This window comes from Thalassophryne amazonica, chromosome 1, assembly GCF_902500255.1.
Source record: "Thalassophryne amazonica chromosome 1, fThaAma1.1, whole genome shotgun sequence".
Taxonomy (NCBI): domain Eukaryota; kingdom Metazoa; phylum Chordata; class Actinopteri; order Batrachoidiformes; family Batrachoididae; genus Thalassophryne; species Thalassophryne amazonica.
Genome location: NC_047103.1, coordinates 119,234,183 through 119,257,198, shown reverse-complemented (window position 1 = coordinate 119,257,198; position 23,016 = coordinate 119,234,183). Strand labels below are relative to the sequence as shown.

The 23,016-nt window shown below is 40.6% G+C and overlaps 1 protein-coding gene across 1 annotated transcript in view; it reads right to left on the bottom strand.

The window, feature by feature from the left end:
• The window catches only part of LOC117513590 (ATP-dependent RNA helicase DDX3X-like), a 156,469-nt gene extending 155,108 nt beyond the window's left edge, over nucleotides 1-1,361 (bottom strand). The window contains 1 exon segment of the mRNA XM_034173772.1: nucleotides 1,072-1,361. Coding sequence (XP_034029663.1) covers nucleotides 1,072-1,116 — 45 coding nt within the window. The 5' untranslated portion in view covers nucleotides 1,117-1,361.
• Between the last annotated feature and the right edge of the window lie 21,655 nt (nucleotides 1,362-23,016).

The following is a 23,016-nucleotide window of genomic DNA, read 5'->3' as shown; positions in this document are numbered from 1 at the left end:
GAGGGTGCAAGTTTGTTTGCAGCCACCCACTCACAGGTGATTTTCACTGATTAACTGATCCATCTGCTCAAAGTGATGTTAATCAGTGGAAATCACCTGGTGGAGTGGGTGGCTATCGGCCCTTTCTGGAATGAGTTGAAGAGCCCTGCCCATAGAGCACGGTATCGCACTTCCTAAAGAGTACAATCAATTGAGATGTATACAGAAGATGGAATTGTTTCATATGTCCCTGTTTAGATCTCAAACCTAAATGTCTTTAGTGTATAGCAACAAATGAATTCGCCTTGTTAAAATGCAGTCAGATGGGACTGGAAAATCCACCCCAGCTTCACTGTGATCTGGTGTGACGTCACTCATATGGCAGCGCCTTCATGTAAATAATCATTTACGACGCTAATTCCAACACTCAAATTCTACACATTATGAATACGATCAAAACCTCAACTTTCATTTAAAGTAATAACACCTGCAGGTCGTGGTTCACAGCAAAAATGATACGTCAGCTTTTTTAACTTATGTTTATCATCGCAGGTAAATGAAAAATAAACACTGAGTACGTGATGTTCTTGCTCCAGCTCGTCCACACTTATAGAAACTGATGACGCAGACGATATATCTGAAGGAAAAGCGATCAATTAGAGGATTACGTATGATGCGATAACCGGGGAGCCAAAGTGCCAAACGCCGCATTGTTTTTGTGTCACCCCAGAAAATCCATCCGGGAAACATCCATTTTATAACAGCTCCACGACAGACAGTGACGACAGTTGACAGATGCATTTATACTGAGTATGGAACCACTCGCCAGAAATTTATTTCACTGTATGAACACATTTTACATGAATGAAAATGAAAGAGAAGACGCATTTAGAACCAGTGAGCATCCAGCACACAGGACTCCGGACCGTCCTCCGCAGCATCTTTTGGACAAGAGGAGGCACAAATCAAGCGCACCCAGCGCTAGCTAATACGATAGCATCTGCTTAGCGGTATGTTCAGCTTAGCCGGCAAGCTAACCTTATCTTCCAGTCCTAACAACACTGTGAGGCAGATTAAAGTGATGCGGCTTACCTGCTGCTCGAGACCGTGTGCATTATCGACGGCCACATGACTCATAACTATAGAATATGGAGGAAAAATGTTGTCGTTGAAAGTAGACCTCTTTGTTTGCCGGGTTTGATTTCAGGTTCTTTTGCTTATGTCCTCGCTGATTCTATGTTCACGCCAAATGACAGCTGCTTCATTGGTTATGCAATAACAAGTAATTTCGTAAAATACAATTTTATTTTGGCGTTGGGATAAATTCTCTATTTTAGCTCCAAAGATGGTACTTCTGAACTAAACTGATGCTTTCCTCCACAGCTGAATCTGAGTCGTCATCCAGCTTGCAAAGTTTGCCTCAATGAAGCAGAAACGACATCCGGCTGCTCCAAAATAAAAGTATTTAACAAACATGAATCTCAGTCTTTAGTTAAGCGAAGTACATATTTTGTACGAAGCTTCATTAAATGAAAACCTTTACTTTAAAATCAGATTTTAATGAGCAGCACGCAATTCTCTTTCAACTATGACTGCAATTTACATTTGATCAGTTTTGATGTAATTTTTCTTTATCTTTGTCCTATTTTCTGTCTTGTTTATTTTGTGTGAGAAGTGTAGCATCAAAGAGACATTCATTCAAAATGAATATTACTGAAAAATTCTGAATATTCAAGAACCTTGAAATTTAGTCTAGTTAAAATGCCCCCGCTTCCGTTTTTCAGGACTTTTGCTGGGTAACTTGTTACCTTGAAGTGTTGGTCCAAACGGTCCAAACCACACGAGAATTTTTCATACGTTTGTCGCGATAGCACACGCAAAGCGTTTAATTAAATAAATACAATTTATGAATTGAGGTAAGAGGCCAAACTTCAGGAGAACCAGCTGAAGATGCCTGCAGGGCGGACAGACGTGCAAAACTGCCACCATGTAACTTCAGTAAAGTGGTATTGTACTTGTAATATGAAGCTGTGTTGATATGCTCAGATTGGAGTCTGCCATCATCATCTGCTAAAGTCAATCTCGTGACCTTATATCATTAAATTAAATATTAATTCCTTTATCAATGTACCAAATTAATTGACTGAAAGGATACAGAGAACCCAGACAGATGCTTTTTGGTAAAAGTGTCAACCAAGCAGTCAGAGTATAACACAACACCCACACCGAGAATCTAGGGCGAGCAGGTCATACAGGTGCATCTCAAAAAATAGAATATCATGAAATTTTAATTTATTTCATTTTATACAGGGCAAAATCATAACAAAGCTGCCGCAAGGCGCTTCACACGCTTGTGAAAAAGTTCAATATTTTTGTCAGATGTTTCAGAGGGTGAAAATTTTACATTTTCTAGTTTCAATGCATAGACACTAAAAAATGTTTGTCATTTTTTTTTTATTTTGATAATTTCAGCTTCCTGCTCCAAAATAGAAAATGCATATCTCAAAGTATTAGAATACGAGGTCTGTTAGAAAAGTATCCGACCTTTTAATTTTTTGCAAAAACCTGATGGATTTGAATCGCGTGTACTTGCATGAGCAAACCTTGAACCTTCGTGCGCATGCATGAATTTTTCACGCCTGTCGATTGCGTCATTTGCTTGTAAGCAGCCTTTGTGTGAGGATGGGTGGAGTCTCTCGTCGGATTTTCTTTGCAAGTAAAATGGCGGAACGACTGGAGCAGCACGACTGCATCAAATTTTGCCAGAAACTGGGTGACAGCCAGGTGGAAACCATTCGGATTATTCAGACAGCTTTCGGTAACAATCCTATGGGCATCACACAGATTAAGGAGCGGTACAACCCATTTAAAGACGTCCGCACAATGGTGGAGAGTGAGCCACGCTCCGGTCGGCCATCAACACGCTGAAATGACCAGATCATTTCCAAAGTGAACGCTGTGGTGATGTGGGACCATCGTGTGACTATCCGAGAAATTGCGGAAGAGGTGGACATCAGCACTTTTTCGGCACATTCCACTGTGACACAAGATTTGGCCATGAAAAGAGTGGCAGTGAAATTCATGCCGATGGCTTCGGCACAAAGCTGCTGACGGAGCAAAAGCGCCTTCGTGTTGAAGTCTCACAGGACATGCTGGGACATGCCCACCTCTTCCACAATTTCTCGGATAGTCACACGACTGAAAAGCCACCGAAAGCCGTCTGAATCATCTGAATGGTGGAAGAGATGGGCATCATTTTTCGGAGTCCAGCATGTCCTGTGAGGCTTCAACACGGAGGCGCTTTTGCTCCGTCAGCAGCTTCGTGCCGAAGCCATCGGCATGAATTTCGCTGCAACTTTTTTCATGGCCAAATCTTCTGTCACAGTGGAATGTGCCGAAAAAGTGCTGATGTCCACCTCTTCCGCAATTTCTCGGATAGTCACACGATGGTCCCGCATCACCACAGGGTTCACTTTGGAAATGATCTGGTCATTTCAGCATGTTGATGGCCGACCGGAGTGTGGCTCGCTCTCCACCGTTGTGCAGATGTTTTTAAACCGTTGTACCGCTCCTTAATCTGTGTGATGCACAGAGGATCGTCACCGAAAGCCATCTGAATAATCCAAATTGTTTCCACCTGGCTTGCCCAGTTTCTGGCAAAATTTGATGCAGTCACGCTGCTCCAGTCGTTCCGCCATTTTCCTTGCAAAGAAAATCCGACGAGAGACTACACCCATCCTCACACAAAGGCTGCTTACAAGCAAATGATGCAATCGACAGGCGTGAAAAAATTCACGCATGCGCACGAAGGTTCAAGGTTGGCTCATGCAAGCACACATGATTCAAATCCATCAGGTTTTTGCAAAAAATAAAAAGGTCGGATACTTTTCTAACAGACCTCGTTTTATTTCATGTCACTATTTATGCAGTATGAATATTATGAATCTTTCAAATCTAGTTCAGTACACACAACCACAGTCATGGAGAAGACTGCTGACTTGACAGTTGTCCAGAAGATACTCATGGACACAGTCCACAGGAAGGGTAAGCCACAGAAGGTCATTGCTGAAAACTCTGGGTGTTCACAGAGTTCTGGATCAAAGTACAGTCATGGCAAGTTGACTGGAGGGGAAAAGTGTGGTCAGAAAAGATGCACAAGCAACAAGGATGAGTGCAGACTTGAAGAAATTGTCAAAGCCAGTTCCAGAATTGGGGGAGCTTCAGAAGGAGTGGACTGAGTCTTGGCTCAGTGCATCAAGCCAACATGCACAGATGTGTCCAGGAAATGGCCTTCACATGTTGCGTTCCCAGTGCAAAGCCACTCCCAAACCAGAGACAATGTCAGAAATGTCTTACCTGGGCTAAGGAGAAAAAGAACTGCACCATTTCTCATTAGTCCAAAGTCCTCTTTTCGGATTAAAGTAAATTTAGCAATTCATTTAAAAATTGGAGGTCTCAGAGTCTGGAGGAGGAGTGGAAAGGCACAGACTCCAAGCTGCTTGAAGTCCAGGGACGTTTCCACAGTCGATTTGGCATCATGTCATCTGCTGGCATTGGTACACTGTGTTTCATGAAGTCCAGTGTCAATCCAGCCATCAAACAGGAGGTTTTAGAGCACTTCATGCTTCCATCTGCTGACCAGTCTTATGGAGATGCTGATTTCTTTTCAAGCAGGACTTGCCACCTGCCAACAGTGCCAAAACTATTAGTAACTGGTTTGCTGACTGTGGTGTTACTGTACTTGATTGTCCCCATAGACAATCTCTCATAGATTCTCTATAGGTTACTGTCAGGAGGAAAATTAGAGACACCAGATCCAACCATCTAGATGATGTGAAGATTACTATCAAAACAACCTGGACTTCCAGAACACCTCAGCATTACCACAAGCTGATCATCTCAACACCACGCTGCACTGATGCAGGAATTCATTCAAAAAGACCCACAACCAAATGAATATAAATGAACAATCTTTTCAGAAGTTAGATATTTCTGTATTCTGAATCCCTTTAAAAAATAAAAACATCTGGTGAAATATTCTAATATTTTGAGATATGTATTTTCTGCTTTTTGGGGGCTGTAGGCTGTAATTATTCAAATTAAAAATGACTGAAACATTTATATTCTATATATTGAAACTGGAATATGTAAAAAAAATAAAAATAAAATACATGCACCTATATATATGCACAGGCAGGTCAGCAACAAGCAGACAGTTCAAATCAGTGGGCAGAGTACAGTTGCATGCTGTAGATCAGGTACAAGCAGGTCAGTAATAGGCAGATGATTGAGAATTGACAAGAGACTGTGGGTCAAAGAAAGACAGAAGCGTGTGCATGTTTGTGAAATATCACATCTACTTGATTTCTATATAAACTTATTTGAAAACAGTTGCCACAACATACATTAAATTTTTGTCAGATTTTAGTTTTGTCACCAGTTTAAATACATACAATAAATGTAACAAAATTTCTTTCTGTGTACACTTGCTGGACACTGAATGACAATAAAGTCTGTCTAAGTGTTAGTCTAAATGTCTCTTTAAACAACATGGAAGATTACACGGGATTTCAGGAATAGAGGGAATTCCATTTCATAGCTTTTTTTTCCTGCTCCCAGTTGCTTGGGATCAATTCAACAGATCATGCAGATCCACTTTGGGATCTGGCAGAGATTTTGCACCACCTGCCTTTCCACAGCTCCAACTCCAGTTGTACAGTTGTGTTCAGAATAATAGTAGTGCTATGTGACTAAAAGATTAATCCAGGTTTTGAGTATATTTCTTATTGTTACATGGGAAACAGGTACCAGTAGATTCAGTAGATCCTCACAAATCCAACAAGACCAAGCATTCATGATATGCACACTCTTAAGGCTATGAAATTGGGCTATTAGTAAAAAAAAAAAAAGTAGAAAAAGGGGTGTTCACAATAATAATAGCATCTGCTGTTGATGCTACAAACTCAAAACTATGTATTATGTTCAAACTGCTTTTTTAGCAATCCTGCGAATCACTAAACTTGTAGTATTTGGTTGTATAACCACAGTTTTTCATGATTTCTTCACATCTGCGAGGCATTAATTTTGTTTGTTTGGAACCAAGATTTTGCTCGTTTACTAGTGTGCTTGGGTCATTGTCTTGTTGAAACACCCATTTCAAGGGCGTGTCCTCTTCAGCATAAGGCAACATGACCTCTTCAAGTATTTTGACATATCCAAACTGATCCATGATACCTGATATGCGATATATAGGCCCAACACCATAGTAGGAGAAACATGCCCATATTGTGATGCTTGCACCACCATGCTTCACTGTCTTCACTGTGAACTGTGGCTTGAATTCACAGTTTGGGGGTCGTCTCACAAACTGTCTTCTGCCCTTGGACCCAAAGAGAACAATTTTACTCTCATCAGTCCACAAAATATTCCTCCATTTCTCTTTAGGCCAGTTGATGTGTTCTTTGGCAAATTATAACCTTTTCTGCACGTCTTTTATTTAACAGAGGGACTTTGCGGGGGATTCTTGCAAATAAATTAGCTTCACACAGGCGTCTTCTAACTGTCACAGCACTTACAGGTAACTCCAGACTGTCTTTGATCATCCCGGAGCTGATCAATGGGTGAGGTTTTGCCATTCTGGTTATTCTTCTATCCATTTTGATGGTTGTTTTCTGTTTTCTTCCACGCGTTTCTGTTTTTTTTTTTTTTTTTTTCCATTTTAAAGCATTGGAGATCATTGTAGATGAACAGCCTATAATTTTTTGCACCTGCGTATAAGTTTTCCACTGTCCAGTCAACTTTTTAATCAAACTACGCTGTTCTTCTGAACAATGTCTTGAACGTCCCATTTTCCTCAGGCTTTCAAAGAGAAAAGCATGTTCAACAGGTGCTGGCTTCATCCTTACATAGGGGACACCTGATTCACACCTGTTTGTTCCACAAAATTGAAGAACTCACTGACTGAATGCCACACTACTATTAATGTGAACACCCCCTTTTCTACTTTTTTTTTACTAATAGCCCAATTTCATAGCCTTAAGAGTGTGCATATCGAATGCTTGGTCTTGTTGGATTTGTGAGAATCTACTGAATCTACTGGTACCTTGTTTCCCATGTAACAATAAGAAATATACTCAAAACCTGGATTAATCTTTTTAGTCACAGAGCACTACTATTATTCTGAACACTACTGTACATGCAGAAATATGGTGCACCTCCTAGTGTTCCTAAGTGGTCTCTCACTTTATTATTACGATCCCAAATCAGTAAACTTTGGGACAATATTGAAAATGCCAATAAAATCCCTGAACATGATTCTTAATGTGATTCTGCAATGTAAAAGCACATTCATTTAAAGGCATACACTAGTAAGTAAGTCCTTTCAGCTTCTCCCTTGTTTTCACTCTGGGATGCCACAGTGAAGCTGAGATGGATTTGCATGTTGAATTGACTCAAGTTTTATGCACATTACATTACATGGTGGGGTGGGGTTTGAACCTGGAACCTTCTGCAGCAGACCTTAAAAGTTTGTATGGACATGGAACCCCTAATATCCACGGGCAGGCTGTCACAATAAGAAAAAGCTGCATAGTCTGCTGACCTCTGGAACACAAAGTTCCAAAATATATCAGAAAAAGACAAATGACATGTACAGTCAGGTCCAGAAGCAGTAGCACTACTTGGGACAGGTCCGGTGTCCACTCAGCAGCTGAAAGACAGAGTGTGCCCTGTGAGAGCCCATTTGATCACTCTCGCGGCAGGTGTCGCCAAATTCCAGGTGACACACGAACATCTACACCGTTCGCTTGGCATTTAGAAAATGTGTGGCCATTCGCACTATTAGCACGAAAACAATCAGCAGACAATCACTGTCAAGCTGGCGGTGAAATTGTCTAAGTGCCCCCATGAGTGTGGCTTTGCAAACATCGACACACAAGAACTACATGTGTATCGCACGTGTGCGTGTTGCACCCCGTCTCCCCCCGAACACATGTGGCATACGTGTGGGAGCATGGCACCAATGTATGCTCCCAGACTTGACCTGATTTTTATAGCCAGTCAGCCTTCTCTATACGAGGCAGTAGGTAATGAATTTGTTGCTTACTAAAGCCTCCATCACCACCACTGATTGAGGCAGTTTCACCGATTATAGCCACAGAAGCCTACAACTCTTTCAGAGTTGTCAAGGTATCTTAGTAGCTTTTGTCACAAGTCTCCTTCTTGCACAGAGTCTGCATACTTCTAAAGGTAGTGTCACATGAAGCTCTTCGAGCTTCAAACTAGCGGGTCCACAGATTATTGGCCCGACCAATTATCGGCAAAAATATTCAGCATTTTTGCAGACAGACGACGATAATTGGCCGGGCTGATAATTTTTCAACCCCTATGCTGATATGACAGTTTATTAATGTAGCGCTGGATGTAGCGACTCACTCGTTGGCAAGTTCTGCCTTCATGCGTCCATTTTTTTTAAAAACAGATGGCTAGTCAGCGACTTCAGCGTTCCGTGAGTCCAGAGTACTGTGTACAGCAGCTGCAGAGCACAGGAATGCAGGTTCTCTCTCTGTCTGAGTGAAAGAAAACAACTCCATCAAAATCCTTCATTAAATATTCCAAAACTCCTCCTGTGTCCGTAGCTGCTTTTACATTCAAAAACAGCTTATTTGAGAGTTTAAAAGCTTTGTGTTTCTAAAAAGCTCACAAGCAACCAAGACGGTGTTTGTCTGAAGCTGAGCAAGGGGAGGGGGTTCACTCATTTTCACACGCAAACAAAAGTTAATAGTTTTCATGGAACTGTTAAACTGTACAAACTATTTACTCTTTACAAACAATCACATGATCATTTGTGTGAACAGCAGACTTTAGCACTAAACGCTCATTAAAACTTAAGAGAGCAACTTAATCTTCAGTCCACAGCCTCAGGAAAACACGACAGTGTGAAACTATGATGAAGAAGGATTTCATCCAGGTTTTATCCTTTAAAGAGCAGGTTTGACAATGAAATCATTCCAGGTTCAGCTATTGTTCAAATAAGCCAACTATTAAAGACGTTATATGTAAAAATAAACAAATAAATAAATAAAATTAATAAACACTAGTCTTGCATGGACTCTGAGAACTGATTTAGGGTTATTTTGGAGTGCTGAATCCGAATCTGAGCTCAGATTTCCTCAATCACATCAGGGTTTTTTTGTTTTGTTTTGTTTTTTGCAGTCTCCATGTTCCATATTGGTTGTTTATGCAAAAGTTGCTCATTCACTCACGGGTTTGACGCCACTAATCATGCACAACAGCAGCTTCAACCAGGTTCACAAAATGTGAGCAAGAGCCGTAACACCATTTATGGCACTGAAGAGGAGCGCAAGACTGCAGCTTTTATGTCAATGCTTGATACGAGAAATAGGTTTTCATATCTCAAAAATGTGATGTGATTAGCAAAAACTATATTCTGTATTCTGATTCAGCACCCTCAATTACCCAAAATCTGTTTAAAAACTCTATGCAAGAAAAATTGTGTTGGCCAGTGTAATAACACACTCCCACTCAAAACACTGAAAAAAAAATGGTCAAGATTACAGAAAAACTCTGCCTGACAACTCTGCCTCACTGGATAAAAGCTACTGTGTCAGTTTTGAAGAAGGAGCAAATGCTACATCCATCAAAAATTAATGTGTTTTTGACTTTTTAAAGGTTATTTATGACCTACACATAACATAAACTCGCAGCTTAAAGAAGATAACCCGTAAGCTGGAGAGGAAATGGCATCTCACTAATTTAGAAGATCTTAATTTAGCCTGGAAAAAGAGTCTGTTGCTCTATAAAAAAGCCCTCCGTAAAGCTAGGACATCTTACTATTCATCACTAATTGAAGAAAATAAGAACAACCCCAGGTTTCTTTTCAGCACTGTAGCCAGGCTGACAAAGAGTCAGAGCTCTATTGAGCTGAGTTCCTTTAACTTTAACTAGTAATGACTTCATGACTTTCTTTGCAAATAAAATTTTAACTATTAGAGAAAAAATATTCAGAACCATCCCAAAGACATATCTTTATGTTCAACTGCTTTCAGTAATGCTGGTATTTGGTTAGACTCTTTCTCTCTGATTGTTCTGTATGAGTTACTTTCATTAGTCACTTCCTCCAAATCATCAACATGTCTATTAGACCCCATTCCTACCAGGCTGCTCAAGGAAGCCCTACCATTAATTAATGCTTCGATCTTAAATATGATCAATCTATTTATTAGTTGGCTATGTACCACAGGCTTTTAAGGTGGCAGTAATTAAACCATTACTTAAAAAGCCATCACTTGACCCAGCTATCTTAGCTAATTATAGGCCAATCTCCAACCTTCCTTTCTCTCAAAAATTCTTGAAAGGGTAGTTGTTAAACAGCTAACTGATCATCTGCAGAGGAATGGTCTATTTGAAGAGTTTCAGTCAGGTTTCAGAATTCATCATAGTACAGAAACAGCATTATTGAAGGTTACAAATGATCTTCTTATGGCCTCAGACAGTGGACTCATCTCTGTGCTCGTCCTGTTAGTCCTCAGTGCAGCTTTTGATACTGTTGACCATAAAATTTTATTACAGAGATTAGAGCATGCCATAGGTATTAAAGGCACTGCGCTGCAGTGGTTTGAATCATATTTATCTAATATATTACAATTTGTTCATGTAAATGGGGAGTCTTCTTCATGGACTAACGTTAATTATGGATTTCACAAGGTTCTGTGCTAGGACCGATTTTATTGACTTTATACATGCTTCCCTTAGGCAGTATTATTAGAAAGCATTGCTTAAATTTTCATTGTTACACTGATGATACCCAGTTTTATCTATCCATGAAGCCAGAGGACACACACCAATTAGTTAAACTGCAGGAATGTCTTTCAGACATAAAGACATGGATGACCTCTAATTTCCTGCTTTTAAATTTAGATAAAACTGAAGTTATTGTACTTGGCCCCACAAATCTTAGAAACATGGTGTCTAACCAGATCCTTACTCTGGATGGCATTACCCTGACCTCCAGTAATACTGTGAGAAATCTTGGAGTCATTTTTGATCAGGATATGTCCTTCAATGCACATATTAAGCAAATATGTAGGACTGCTTTTTGCATTTGCGCAATATCTCTAAAATTAGAAAGGTCTTGTCAGAGTGATGCTGAAAAGCTAATTCTTGCATTATTTCTTCTAGGCTGGACTATTGTAATTCATTATTATCAGGTTGTCCTAAAAGTTCCCTGAAAAGCCTTCAGTTAATTCAAAATGCTGCAGCTAGAGTACTGACAGGGACTAGAAGGAGAGAGCATATTTCACCCATATTGGCTTCTCTTCATTGGCTCCCTGTTAATTCCAGAATAGAATTTAAAATTCTTCTTCACTTATAAGGTTTTGAATAATCAGGTCCCATCTTATCTTAGGGACCTCATAGTACCGTATCACCCCAATAGAGCGCTTCGCTCTCAGACTGCAGGCTTACTTGTAGTTCCTAGGGTTTGTAAGAGTAGAATGGGAGGCAGAGCCTTCAGCTTTCAGGCTCCTCTCCTGTGGAACCAGCTCCCAATCCAGATCAGGGAGACAGACACCCCTCTACTTTTAAGATTAAGCTTAAAACTTTCCTTTTTGAAAAAGCTTATAGTTAGGGCTGGATCAGGTGACCCTGAACCATCCCTTAGTTATGCTGCTATAGACTTAGACTGCTGGGGGGTTTCCCATGATGCACCCAGTGTTTCTTTTTATTCACCTCTTTTTGCTCTGTATGCACCACTCTGCTTTTAATCATTGGTGATTGATCTCTGCTCTCTTCCACAGCATGTCTTTTCCTGATTCTCTCCCCTCAGCCCCAACCAGTCCCAGCAGAAGACTGCCCCTCCCTGAGCCTGGTTCTGCTGGAGCTTTTTCCTGTTAAAAGGGAGTTTTCCTTCCCACTGTTGCCAAGTGCTTGCTCATAGGGGGTCGTTTTGACCGTTGGGGTTTTTCTGTAATTACTGTATGGCTTTTGCCTTACAGTATAAAGCACCTTGGAGGGACTGTTTGTTGTGATTTGGCAGTATATAAATAAAATTGATTTGATAAAATAACATGAAATATAACAAATATGTATGAGCATGTACTCACTGAATGTGAGGATTTACTTGCAAATGACGATAATTGGCTCATAAACCGATTTTGTTTACCTAGGCCACTGTTAGTGAAGCTGCGCACAGAACTGCAGCTGACCCAGAGCGCAATATGGTGAGGAGTCAGGTGTTTGTCTGTGCCCACACAGTTGCTGACCACACTGGGCATCCTGGCATCCCAGCGTGAGCTGGCTGATCGGTCAGGCGTGTGCCAGTCAACCTTGCGCTGAGCCATGCCAGCTGTGTGAAATGTAATCATCTGAATGTCGTCCAGGTACATTCCAACATTACAGTGCATTTTGCAGCCAGAGCTGGTTTCCCGGATGTAATTGGAGCTATATTAACTGCACACATATTGCTATAAAGGCGCCATTACATGATGAGTTTGTTTTGTTAATAAGAAACATTTTCATACCATCAATGTTCAAATCGTGTGGTGCACAAGTGTACATCAGGCTGGGTGCTGCATGGTGCACAATGGAGGGCTGCTTGGTGGTTAAGTTATCCTTGTAATTGTTGCTAACCAAAACCAGCATGGACACATTTGGGCATGTGCGCATTCAAATGTTTTTTTTTGTTGTTGTTTCAATATTAAATATGTTTTTTTTTCTTGATGGTGGAACTAGAGAGTTCTTTTATAAGACCCCGACTGTGTTCAGTATTTGTCAAAAAAGCATCTGTAATGTTATGTAATGTTTCAAGCAAGCTGAGAGAACAGTGACCTAACCACAGCTTTCGCTGTTTTTGTATGTTGTCTCTGAAAGTTCTTTCATTTTTACACACAACACAGAGACGATGGCCAGCGTCATCAACCACACAACACTCCACACTTATGGTGCCATCAACACGACACAATCAGACTATTTGAATACATTTCATATTCAGATAAAGGCTTTGGCAGGGAGGAATTTGGTGCGTGTGCATGGGTGCAAAATTCCATGTTCAGTGGGATGTACAAACCGAACATGCATGGATTCATGCCTACGCATACTTTGATACATCTGAATATATGTGCTTACTCCTGATTCAGGGTTTTGGCGTACAACAACTTTTAGTAGAAAGTCAACACAAGTCTTTGTACATGAGGCCCCTGGAAAATTACAAAGTTACCAATTCACCTAACCTGCATGTCTTTACATGTGGGAGGAAAACCGAAGCACCCACGCAAACACGAGAACATGCAAACTTCACACAGAAAGGCCACAGTTGGGAATTGATCCCATGACCTTCTTGCTGTGAGGCAACAGTGCTAACCACTAAGCCACCGTGCTGTTTGACACTGACATGAGAGTGATACACGCCTAAGTTGATAGGAAATCAAACCAGGTTAAAATTGGATCTCGACATGACATCCTGAATTTGTCTCAAAATGGCTGGAAATCTGTCTTGCATTTTTCAGACGTACTCTGGCTTATTTTATTTTTATTAGCTATATCAGGGCTGGCACAAGTTAAAGAATTGGAAGAAATGATTTCTAATCTGGTATAGAATTTTTGTTTAATAGTGCTAGCTAGACTAACTTGTGGCTTTAAATATGTACATTGATTTCACATGATCAGAAAGGGTCCAAATAACCAGTGGTGGGCACAGTTCTGCTAATCCTTTAATTAGCAAAGGTAACTTTTTGTTAGCAGATTAGCTTTTCAGATAACTTCAAAAACCATCAGCAGATCAATTAGCTTCTGCTAAATTTTGTTCCTTTTTTTTTGCATATTAGTAAGGGTGAAATACATTTGTAAACCCTAAAATCATACTTGTTGGTTCCGGACTGTTATGTATTTTGCAGCAGTCAGGCAGCTGAGAGGAGCTGAGCTGAACTCTACCCCAACAGATGGGTCTATGTGTTCAAAATTTCAGAATTAGTGCATTATTTTAAAATTAAAAGATGTGTTATATTTTCACTTTGTACAAATGACAGAGTTGACATTAATGTAGTTATTCTATCCGGATTAATTTGATATAAATCAAAACCATAAGTCAAACCTGCTTTCCTGGACCGCTGTATGCTGTGAAGGATAATGAGTCTTCCCTATAGCAGTGGGTAGGGTGCACAAAGACAGAAGCGCTGACTTATTGGTTGTGTTTGGGTTTGCGATTGTCTCTGATTCTATCAGAAGCGTGGCGGTGTTTAAACTCAAAATTGGCTTGTCAGAAGCTGAGAGTGTACTGGAGACAATACTGAGAGTTATCGGCTAGCGGTTAGCTGTAGCTTCCGATAAAAAAATTTTTTAGTGGTTTATTGGTTTAGCGTTATAAAAGATAACTTTTCAGTTAGCCGATTAGAGGTTATCAAAGCTAATTTCTTGGTTGGCTGTGTCCACCACTGCAAATAATTTACACTTCTCAATTTGAAAAATAAGGAAATTAGTCCCCCCCCATGCAAAATCATTGGCATTAGCAAATTATATGCTCATTTTTTTTTAAAATATACTCTGAACTCTGCCTTTCTCCTATATATTGTTGGTGTTGAGGTGTGTGTGTGTGTATACAATGCCCTCCAAAAGTATTTGGCCCCTTGGTATTTCACACATTTAATTTCTTTATCCCATTTCAAATACAAAAAGTAAATCAGGCTTTTCAATATAAAAATTTCTAAAATCATCTTCCTCAAACTCAAAGGAAATCTCTACACCTTGATATAAATTAATTGAAAATATGGAGGAGAGAAGGATTTCAGGATTCAAAAATTGAGCAACTTCTCCAGTCGCAGCCACAGAAGCCTATAACTTCTTCAGGGTTGTCTTCCAAGACACTGAATATGTCTTGAACTTTATTTACATAAATTACAAAGAAATACAAACAGTATGGCACTCTATTGTAAATCTGCATGGAGTAGACAGTTCTCAAAAACAGTGACTGTGCAAGAAGGAGAAGAGTGAGGAAAGCCACCAAGACACAACCCAAAAGAAGTTATAAGCTTATGTGGCTGTGATTGGAGAAACTGTGCACAGTGCAAGCTTTGCATCACCAGTTATACAGCATCATGATAAAGTGGTATGGAGGAGAAGTTTCTTAAAAAGAAGACCTGAAAGTTTAGCTAGAAATTGCCAGAAGGTTTCCAGCTTTATCTATCCATGAAGCCAGAGGACACACACCAATTAGCTAAACTGTAGGATTGTCTTACAGGCATAAAGACATGGATGACCTCTAATTTCCTTCTTTTAAACTCAGATAAAACTGAAGTTATTGTACTTGGCCCCACAAATCTTAGAAACATGGTGTCTAACCAGATCCCTCTGGATGGCATTACCCTGACCTCTAGTAATACTGTGAGAAATCTTGGAGTCATTTTTGATCAGGATATTTCATTCAATACGCATATTAAACAAATATGTAGGAGTGCTTTTCTGCATTTGCGCAATATCTCTAAAATTAGAAAGTTCTTGTCTCAGAGTGATGCTGAAAAACTAATTCATGCATTTATTTCCTCTAGGCTGGACTATTGTAATTCATTATTATCAGGTTGTCCTAAAAGTTCCCTGAAAAGCCTTCAGTTAATTCAAAATGCTGCAGCTACAGTACTGACAGGGACTAGAAGGAGAGAGCATATTTCACCCATATTGGCTTCTCTTCATTGGCTTCCTGTTAATTCTAGAATAGAATTTAAAATTATTCTTCTTCTTACTTATAAGGTTTTGAATAATCAGGTCCCATCTTATCTTAGGGACCTCATAGTACCATATCACCCCAATAGAGCGCTTCGCTCTCAGACTGCAGGCTTACTTGTAGTTCCTAGGGTTTGTAAGAGTAGAATGGGAGGCAGAGCCTTCAGCTTTCAGGCTCCTCTCCTGTGGAACCAGCTCCCAATTCGGATCAGGGAGACAGACACCCTCTCTACTATTAAGATTAGGCTTAAAACTTTCCTTTTTGCTAAAGCTTATAGTTAGGGCTGGATCAGGTGACCCTGAACCATCCCTTAGTTATGTTGCTATAGACTTAGACTGCTGGGGGACGCACTGAGTGTTGTTTTCTCTTTTAATCATTAGTGATTGATCTCTGCTCTCTTCCACAGCATGTCTTTTTCCTGGTTCTCTCCCTCAGCCCCAACCAATCCCAGCAGAAGACTGCCCCTCCCTGAGCCTGGTTCTGCTGGAGGTTTCTTCCTGTTAAAAGGGAGTTTTTCCTTCCCACTGTCGCCAAGTGCTTGCTCACAGGGCATCGTTTTGACCGTTGGGGTTTTTCCGTAATTATTGCATGGTTTTGCCTTACAATATAAAGCGCCTTGGGGCAACTGTTTGTTATAATTTGGCGCTATATAAATAAAATTGATTTGATTTTACATCTCAAGGATTCAAAGGAGTTTGTCATATGCACATAGGAACATGTTCCCTGCACAATGAAATGTGTTTACTGCATTTAACCCATCCTAATTGCCAGTTAGGAGCAGAGATCGCCTTTACGGCGCCCGGGGACCCAGCTCTAGATGTACAACCCCTGGCAAAAATTATGGAATCACCGGCCTCGGAGGATGTTCATTCAGTTGTTTAATTTTGTAGAAAAAAAGCAGATCACAGACATGACACAAAACTAAAGTCATTTCAAATGGCAACTTTCTGGCTTTAAGAAACACTATAAGAAATAAGGAAAAAAAATTGTGGCAGCCAGTAAGCGTTACTTTTTTAGACCAAGCAGAGGGAAAAAAATATGGAATCACTCAATTCTGAGGAAAAATTATGGAATCATGAAAAACAAAAGAACGCTCCAACACATCACTAGTATTTTGTTGCGGCACCTCTGGCTTTTATAACAGCTTGCAGTCTCTGAGACATGGACTTAATGAGTGACAAACAGTACTCTTCATCAATCTGGCTCCAACTTTCTCTGGTTGCTGTTGCCAGATCAGCTTTGCAGGTTGGAGCCTTGTCATGGACCATTTTCTTCAACTTCCACCAAAGATTTTCAATTGGATTAAGATCCGGACTCTTTGCAGGCCATGACATTGACCCTATGTGTCTTTTTGCAAGGAATGTTTTCACAGTTGTTGCTCTATAGCAAGATGCATTATCATCTTGAAAAATGATTTCATCATCCCCAAACATCCTTTCAATTGATGGGATAAGAAAAGTGTCCAAAATATCAACATAAACTTGTGCATTTATTGATGATGTAATAACAGCCATCTCCCCAGTGCCTTTACCTGACATGCAGCCCCATATCATCAATGACTGTGGAAATGTACATGTTCTCTTCAGGCAGTCATCTTTATGAATCACATTGGAACGGCACCAAACAAAAGTTCCAGCATCATCACCTTGCCCAATGCAGATTCAAGATTCATCACTGAATATGACTTTCATCCAGTCATCCACAGTCCACGATTGCTTTTCCTTAGCCCATTGTAACCTTGTTTTTTTCTGTTTAGGTGTTAATGATGGCTCTCGTTTAGCTTTTCTGTATGTAAATCCCATTTTCTTTAGGCGGTTTCTTACAGTTCGGTCACAGACGTTGACTCCAGTTTCCTCCCATTCGTTCCTCATTTGGTTTGTTGTGCATTTCGATTTTGAGACATACTGCTTTAAGTTTTCTGTCTTGACGCTTTGATGTCTTCCTTGGTCTACCAGTATGCCTGCCTTTAACAACCTTCCCATGTTGTTTGTATTTGGTCCAGAGTTTAGACACAGCTGACTGAACAACCAACATCTTTTGCAACATTGCGTGATGATTTACCCTCTTTTAAGAGTTTGATAATCCTCTCCTTTGTTTCAATTGACATCTCTCATGTTGGAGCCATGAGTCCTGTCAGTCCACTTGGTGCAACAGCTCTCCAAGGTGTGATCACTCCTTTTTAGATGCAGACTAACGAGCAGATCTGATTTGATGCAGGTGTTAGTTTTGGGGATGAAAATTTACAAGGTGATTCCATAATTTATTCCTCAGAATTGAGTGAGTCCATATTTTTTTCCCTCTGCTTGGTCTAAAAAAGTAACCGTTACTGACTGCCACAATTTTTTTCTTGATTTCTTATAGTGTTTCTTAAAGTCAGAAAGTTGCCATTTGAAATGACTTTAGTTTTGTGTCAAGTCTGTGATCTGCTTTTTTTCTACAAAAATAAACAGCTGAATGAACATCCTCCGAGGCCGGTGATTCCATAATTATTGCCAGGGGTTGTATGTCCCTGCCCTGAGTCACGAGCAGGGCTGAGCAAACCTTGACCGGCTTCATGACACACTTAAACAACAACACACATAAGCCGGTCTGGTACATAAACACACATAAAAGCACACACAAGGAAATTTTGGGAAAGAAAAAATCTCCACTGCTGCTGTGTTGAACACACACAGCACCACTGAAGCAAAAAAAAAAAAAAAACCCATAAGCACAGAAAACAGTCAAAGAAAAACAGTAAACAATCACAGCAGATGACAGCCGAGACTTGAATGTGTCCAGTGTTCAGACAGACAGCCCGGAGGCCGCCCTTGGCGCCATCAACAGGGGGGATCCCAGTCCTGAATCAGTCCACCAGAGTCCAAGGTCCCACAGTCAACATCACAGGACTGGGAGAGGGAAAGGCAAGAGAGGCGGGGTAAGACGAGGAGCGAGGCATCAGGAGTATTCTTCGGGGGGAGGATTTTATCCCAGCGGCCTTGAAGGGCAGCTGGTGTTTGGAAACCAAATAGATATCCAGATTAACAGACGCCTGAAAGATTCCACTGTCTGAAACTTCAGAGTGGCTCCCAATACATCTGAATAGAGGAGAAGAGATGTGGTCATTACTGACAATCAAAGCGGTTTTCCAGTGCAGCCATTCTCCCCAAGATGGATTCCAACGTGCGGTTAACACCCGCCAACTGAGCTGACACTGTCCTTCCAATCGAATCAATCATGTGGGGCAGCCTGGACAGGCCAATTAATGCCACCTCCATCTTCTTAATTTTCCAATAAACCAGTGCTATGGCCGCTCCGCACAGCAGAAACCCGGTCACCACAGCTCCAAATAAGTAAACATCTTCAACGTCCTCCACAGACAACGTGTACAGGCACATAACTTGCCACCTCCGCCAGCTGTCCATCACGTAACCCGCCACATGTGTCCCGGCAGGACAGGTCGGGTCCTCTGCTCCCGAGTGTCTTGTAGAAAAAAATAGTGTCAATTGCGTTCAGAGACCACTTGATTAGATTCATTTTGCCGTTTCCAGAGAAGCAGGGCTGGCAGCCTCACAGACAAACACGCTACAGTAGCAGGAAAGTTGGGGAGGGAGGAGGAAAGAAAAATGCAACCATCCCGACAGAGCAAGAAGGCAAAAATCTGAGATCTAGGGTTACATCTGAGATGTAACCCTAGATCTCAGGGTTACAGCTCCCCAGGAGCCGGGGTCTAGGGCTCTGTGGGGCCGCAGAATTAAGTTTTTTATCTAATGATATTTTTTCAGCATCTCCTGGAAGAACAAATCTCAAAATTTGTGGATATTTAAATGAACCTATATTCAACCTTTTATTTGACCTGTCAATGATGAAATAACAGAATATGACATGGAAGTAGGACCTGGAATGATTTTCCTTTTAATTGTTAACCAAATTATGCATTAACTCAGAACAATTAAACTACATGAAATTTATGAAGACTGAAAAGACTGTTACAGCCAAAGCTTGTAGAATATTTGGAAAATCATGGTAAAATATCAATAACCTTATAATAAAAAGTCACATATTCTTGTGTAAATTCACGCAGCCTAAATCCATTCAAAGCCACAATGTCTTTTTTACAATGAAAGAAAGTCTAGATTAGTGAAAAAAGTCACATAATCTTGTCTAAAATCCTGTTTGAACAGCAGAATGTTTATTTTCCAGGGAGAAAAATTCTTACGGTGTTTTCCTGAGAGCACACTTCACGTTTCCATATTTCTTTTATCTTTCAGGTGTGTTGATGAAGCCAGCGACAATTCCACGGATTCTTGTCCTTATAAGACTTTTTCCAAACAGTCTTTCTCGCCATCTTCTCTCTGTGTGACATCAGTCCGTGACACAGACATGCTGCACAATTCTTATTTTACAAACTTGAAAGCTCTAAAAGTTTGGGATATCCACATGCTAATTTTAGCATAAAGCCTCGCACAAGAGCCACACAGCAACCAACCAGTCCTGCTTTACAACAACTGTCGTAACAGCTATGCTTTGAGTGGCATTTTTCCTCCGCAAAACTCTGCGGATCCGAGGAAACTGATTTGTATCTGTAATACACAGATCAGTGTCCGCAGACTTATAAAGCTTACACGATGTCATAAAAAAGATAACGCTTTGCGATAAGCATTTTAAAAATTCATGAGTTCACGATTAAAGCGTACATCACTAACACCCACCCCCCCTCCCCCATGATGAAATCCACGGAATCCCACGGATCCACAGAGTTTCACAGCCTGAAAATGCAAAACAAATGGAACATACATCAATACAAATGGAATGTTTTATATGGCTCGATCGATTGCACTGTTACTGCACTTACAGCCTGGAATGTTTTTTTTTCTGTACTTTGAATGTCATGCCAGAATGCATTCAATATTTTTTTTTTAAGTTTTGAAATTTAAAACTCTGACCCCCTGAATAGGTTCCAGTTAATGAAAACACCTGCTGTGTTTGCATAAATAAATTTTTAGAGGTAGCTCAAAGCATTGAAATTTTGCTATTTTCTACTATATAATGTTACAAAAAAACTAAAGCTTAATGGTGCCCCAACCCATCCTAAACAACATAACAAAAGTCCCAATGAATCCTCCTGGTGCTTACTTATAAATTCAAGATGGACTCCACGGGTGATTTACAAGCTTTAGTTAGTAGAGCGTTATATAGCATGAAAATACCAAAAAATTCATTCTACCTCTGAAAATTAATTGATACAAACAAAATTTTACACAGCATTCTCATCAACTAAAACCTATTCAGGGGGTCAGAGTACTAAAATTCAAAACTTTGCAAAATAAGGACCACCCTACTGTACAGATTTAAAATCAACATAGGCAGCATCACTATTTGGCGAATATCCCATCCCATGAAATCTTACTAATTTACATAAAAGTTCAACTTGTGTAATTAGCTTATAGTTTGTCTTGTGCTGGTGGTGGCAGCAAATTCACATGCAGGTAGTCTGAATACGGGGACAGTGGTTCACAAAAGTAGATTGTTATATGCTTGTAGGTAGATATTTCAGAAGACATCTAGTATTGCATTTAAGGATTGGTTTGGGAGCTTTTCAATGTGTTATGAATCACTGAATTAGACGACACAGATTTGCTCAACTCAGCGGTGCTACCCATGTCTGTTCTCTACTGCCATGTTGCACATTACAGTGCACCTTGAGTAAGTTATGACCCAACATCTGAAACATATGCGGAAAAACATTGCAAAAATAAATGAAACCTTTAGGGTTTCCTAATTGCATGACTTTAAATCGTGCTTTCAGTTAAAATTTGGTAAATCATTCAGTTCTAAAGCCAAGTATAGATATGTTTTCAAACACTTCTAAGACATGCCACCAGAATAGAGCTAGCAAGCATTGGTGAGCCAGCAAGCATTGAATAAAGTAGTAGTAGTAGTAGTAAGTAATAGATCTGACAATACTTCCTTTATCAAACAGACCTCAGAAGGATTGGGGTGAGACGTGTTTAATAAAGCTAATTCTAATCGATCAAAATATACCTTGACATGACTTGATGCTCATCTTTGACAATGGATTGTGACATTTCTAATTTATAAGAATCTCAGCCATTATGAAATCTCAGGCTCACATCACAACTGCATTACATTAAGCATGCAGCCATATTGTCTTACTTCTGTTATACCAGCAGTCAAACCTGTAGATGTCAGATGCTGTTATCTGACATCTTATTCAGGGCTGTGAAATGAAAATTGTAAAATCCGAGTAAAATTTGCAGAGGGTCTGGGGGGGTGTGTGGCCACTTCATGGGCCACTAAGCGCGCTGGCGGGCCACTGGACAGCTTCGATCCAAAGTTTGCTGGCAGTTGGGCCGTGCAGTCCCTCAGATGGAGCGCCTTCCAGGGAACTTTCTTTTTTCTTGTTTGCCCACTTCAGGAGCACAATGCATCTCTGGACACAGCGATGGTTGGATTATCACATGGAAGTAATTTTGTTGGGAGAGAGGATTTTAACCACAGTCTGTGTCCCAGCTCCATGTCCACGCTGGAGCTGTGAAACACTCCTGGACCGCTGTTGGAGGTAAGATGCATGTTTATTAATGATTTAACAGCCTGCCACAAGTTCCACGTCATATCTGCTCCAGAGTTAGAAGGTGATCATATATTACAGCATGAGATCCGTTCAGCTCCGAGCCTGATGAGTGCAATGACGCGTTACAGAGAGGGGCAGCTGCCTGTGTTATGATGGAGACAATAGGTCACATTATTTTAATTCGCCCATGGGAAGGAATGGACAAATATCTGTAGTGTAAGGTCTACTTGTGGATATAACAGCCTGTTCAGATTTGCCGCGGTGTGCATACAGTAGCGCATAGAGCTTTCAGTTTGACAGCCGCTGTTCACATTCACTGTACATGATAATAATTCAGAATTATTATCGTGATGAAGCATGCCACATAAATTTCAACAGTTCCTCTGAGATCCGGGGGAGTGGAAATTATTATACATGGCGTGCAGGTCATACCGTCAGTCTTTGCGGTGCCAAATCTATTTTGAGGTTCCCTTGTATGCACTCAAATCATTGGATAAGTGTCCCATCTCGACGGTGCCCAGAGAGTTTGAACATGCGCGAACAATTCCGACATGGCAAATACTGCCATAATCTGACGCAATCGGGAGGAAAAAAGGCGTGGTCAGCTGTGGTCCAAACACTTCCGGACTGCCTCGTGCACACCTGCAGGACGCAGCCCAAACATATTTCAGACAACAGTCAGATGACACAGACTGCTGTCAGACGGCACCAACATTGGAGCTGTCACTCACCT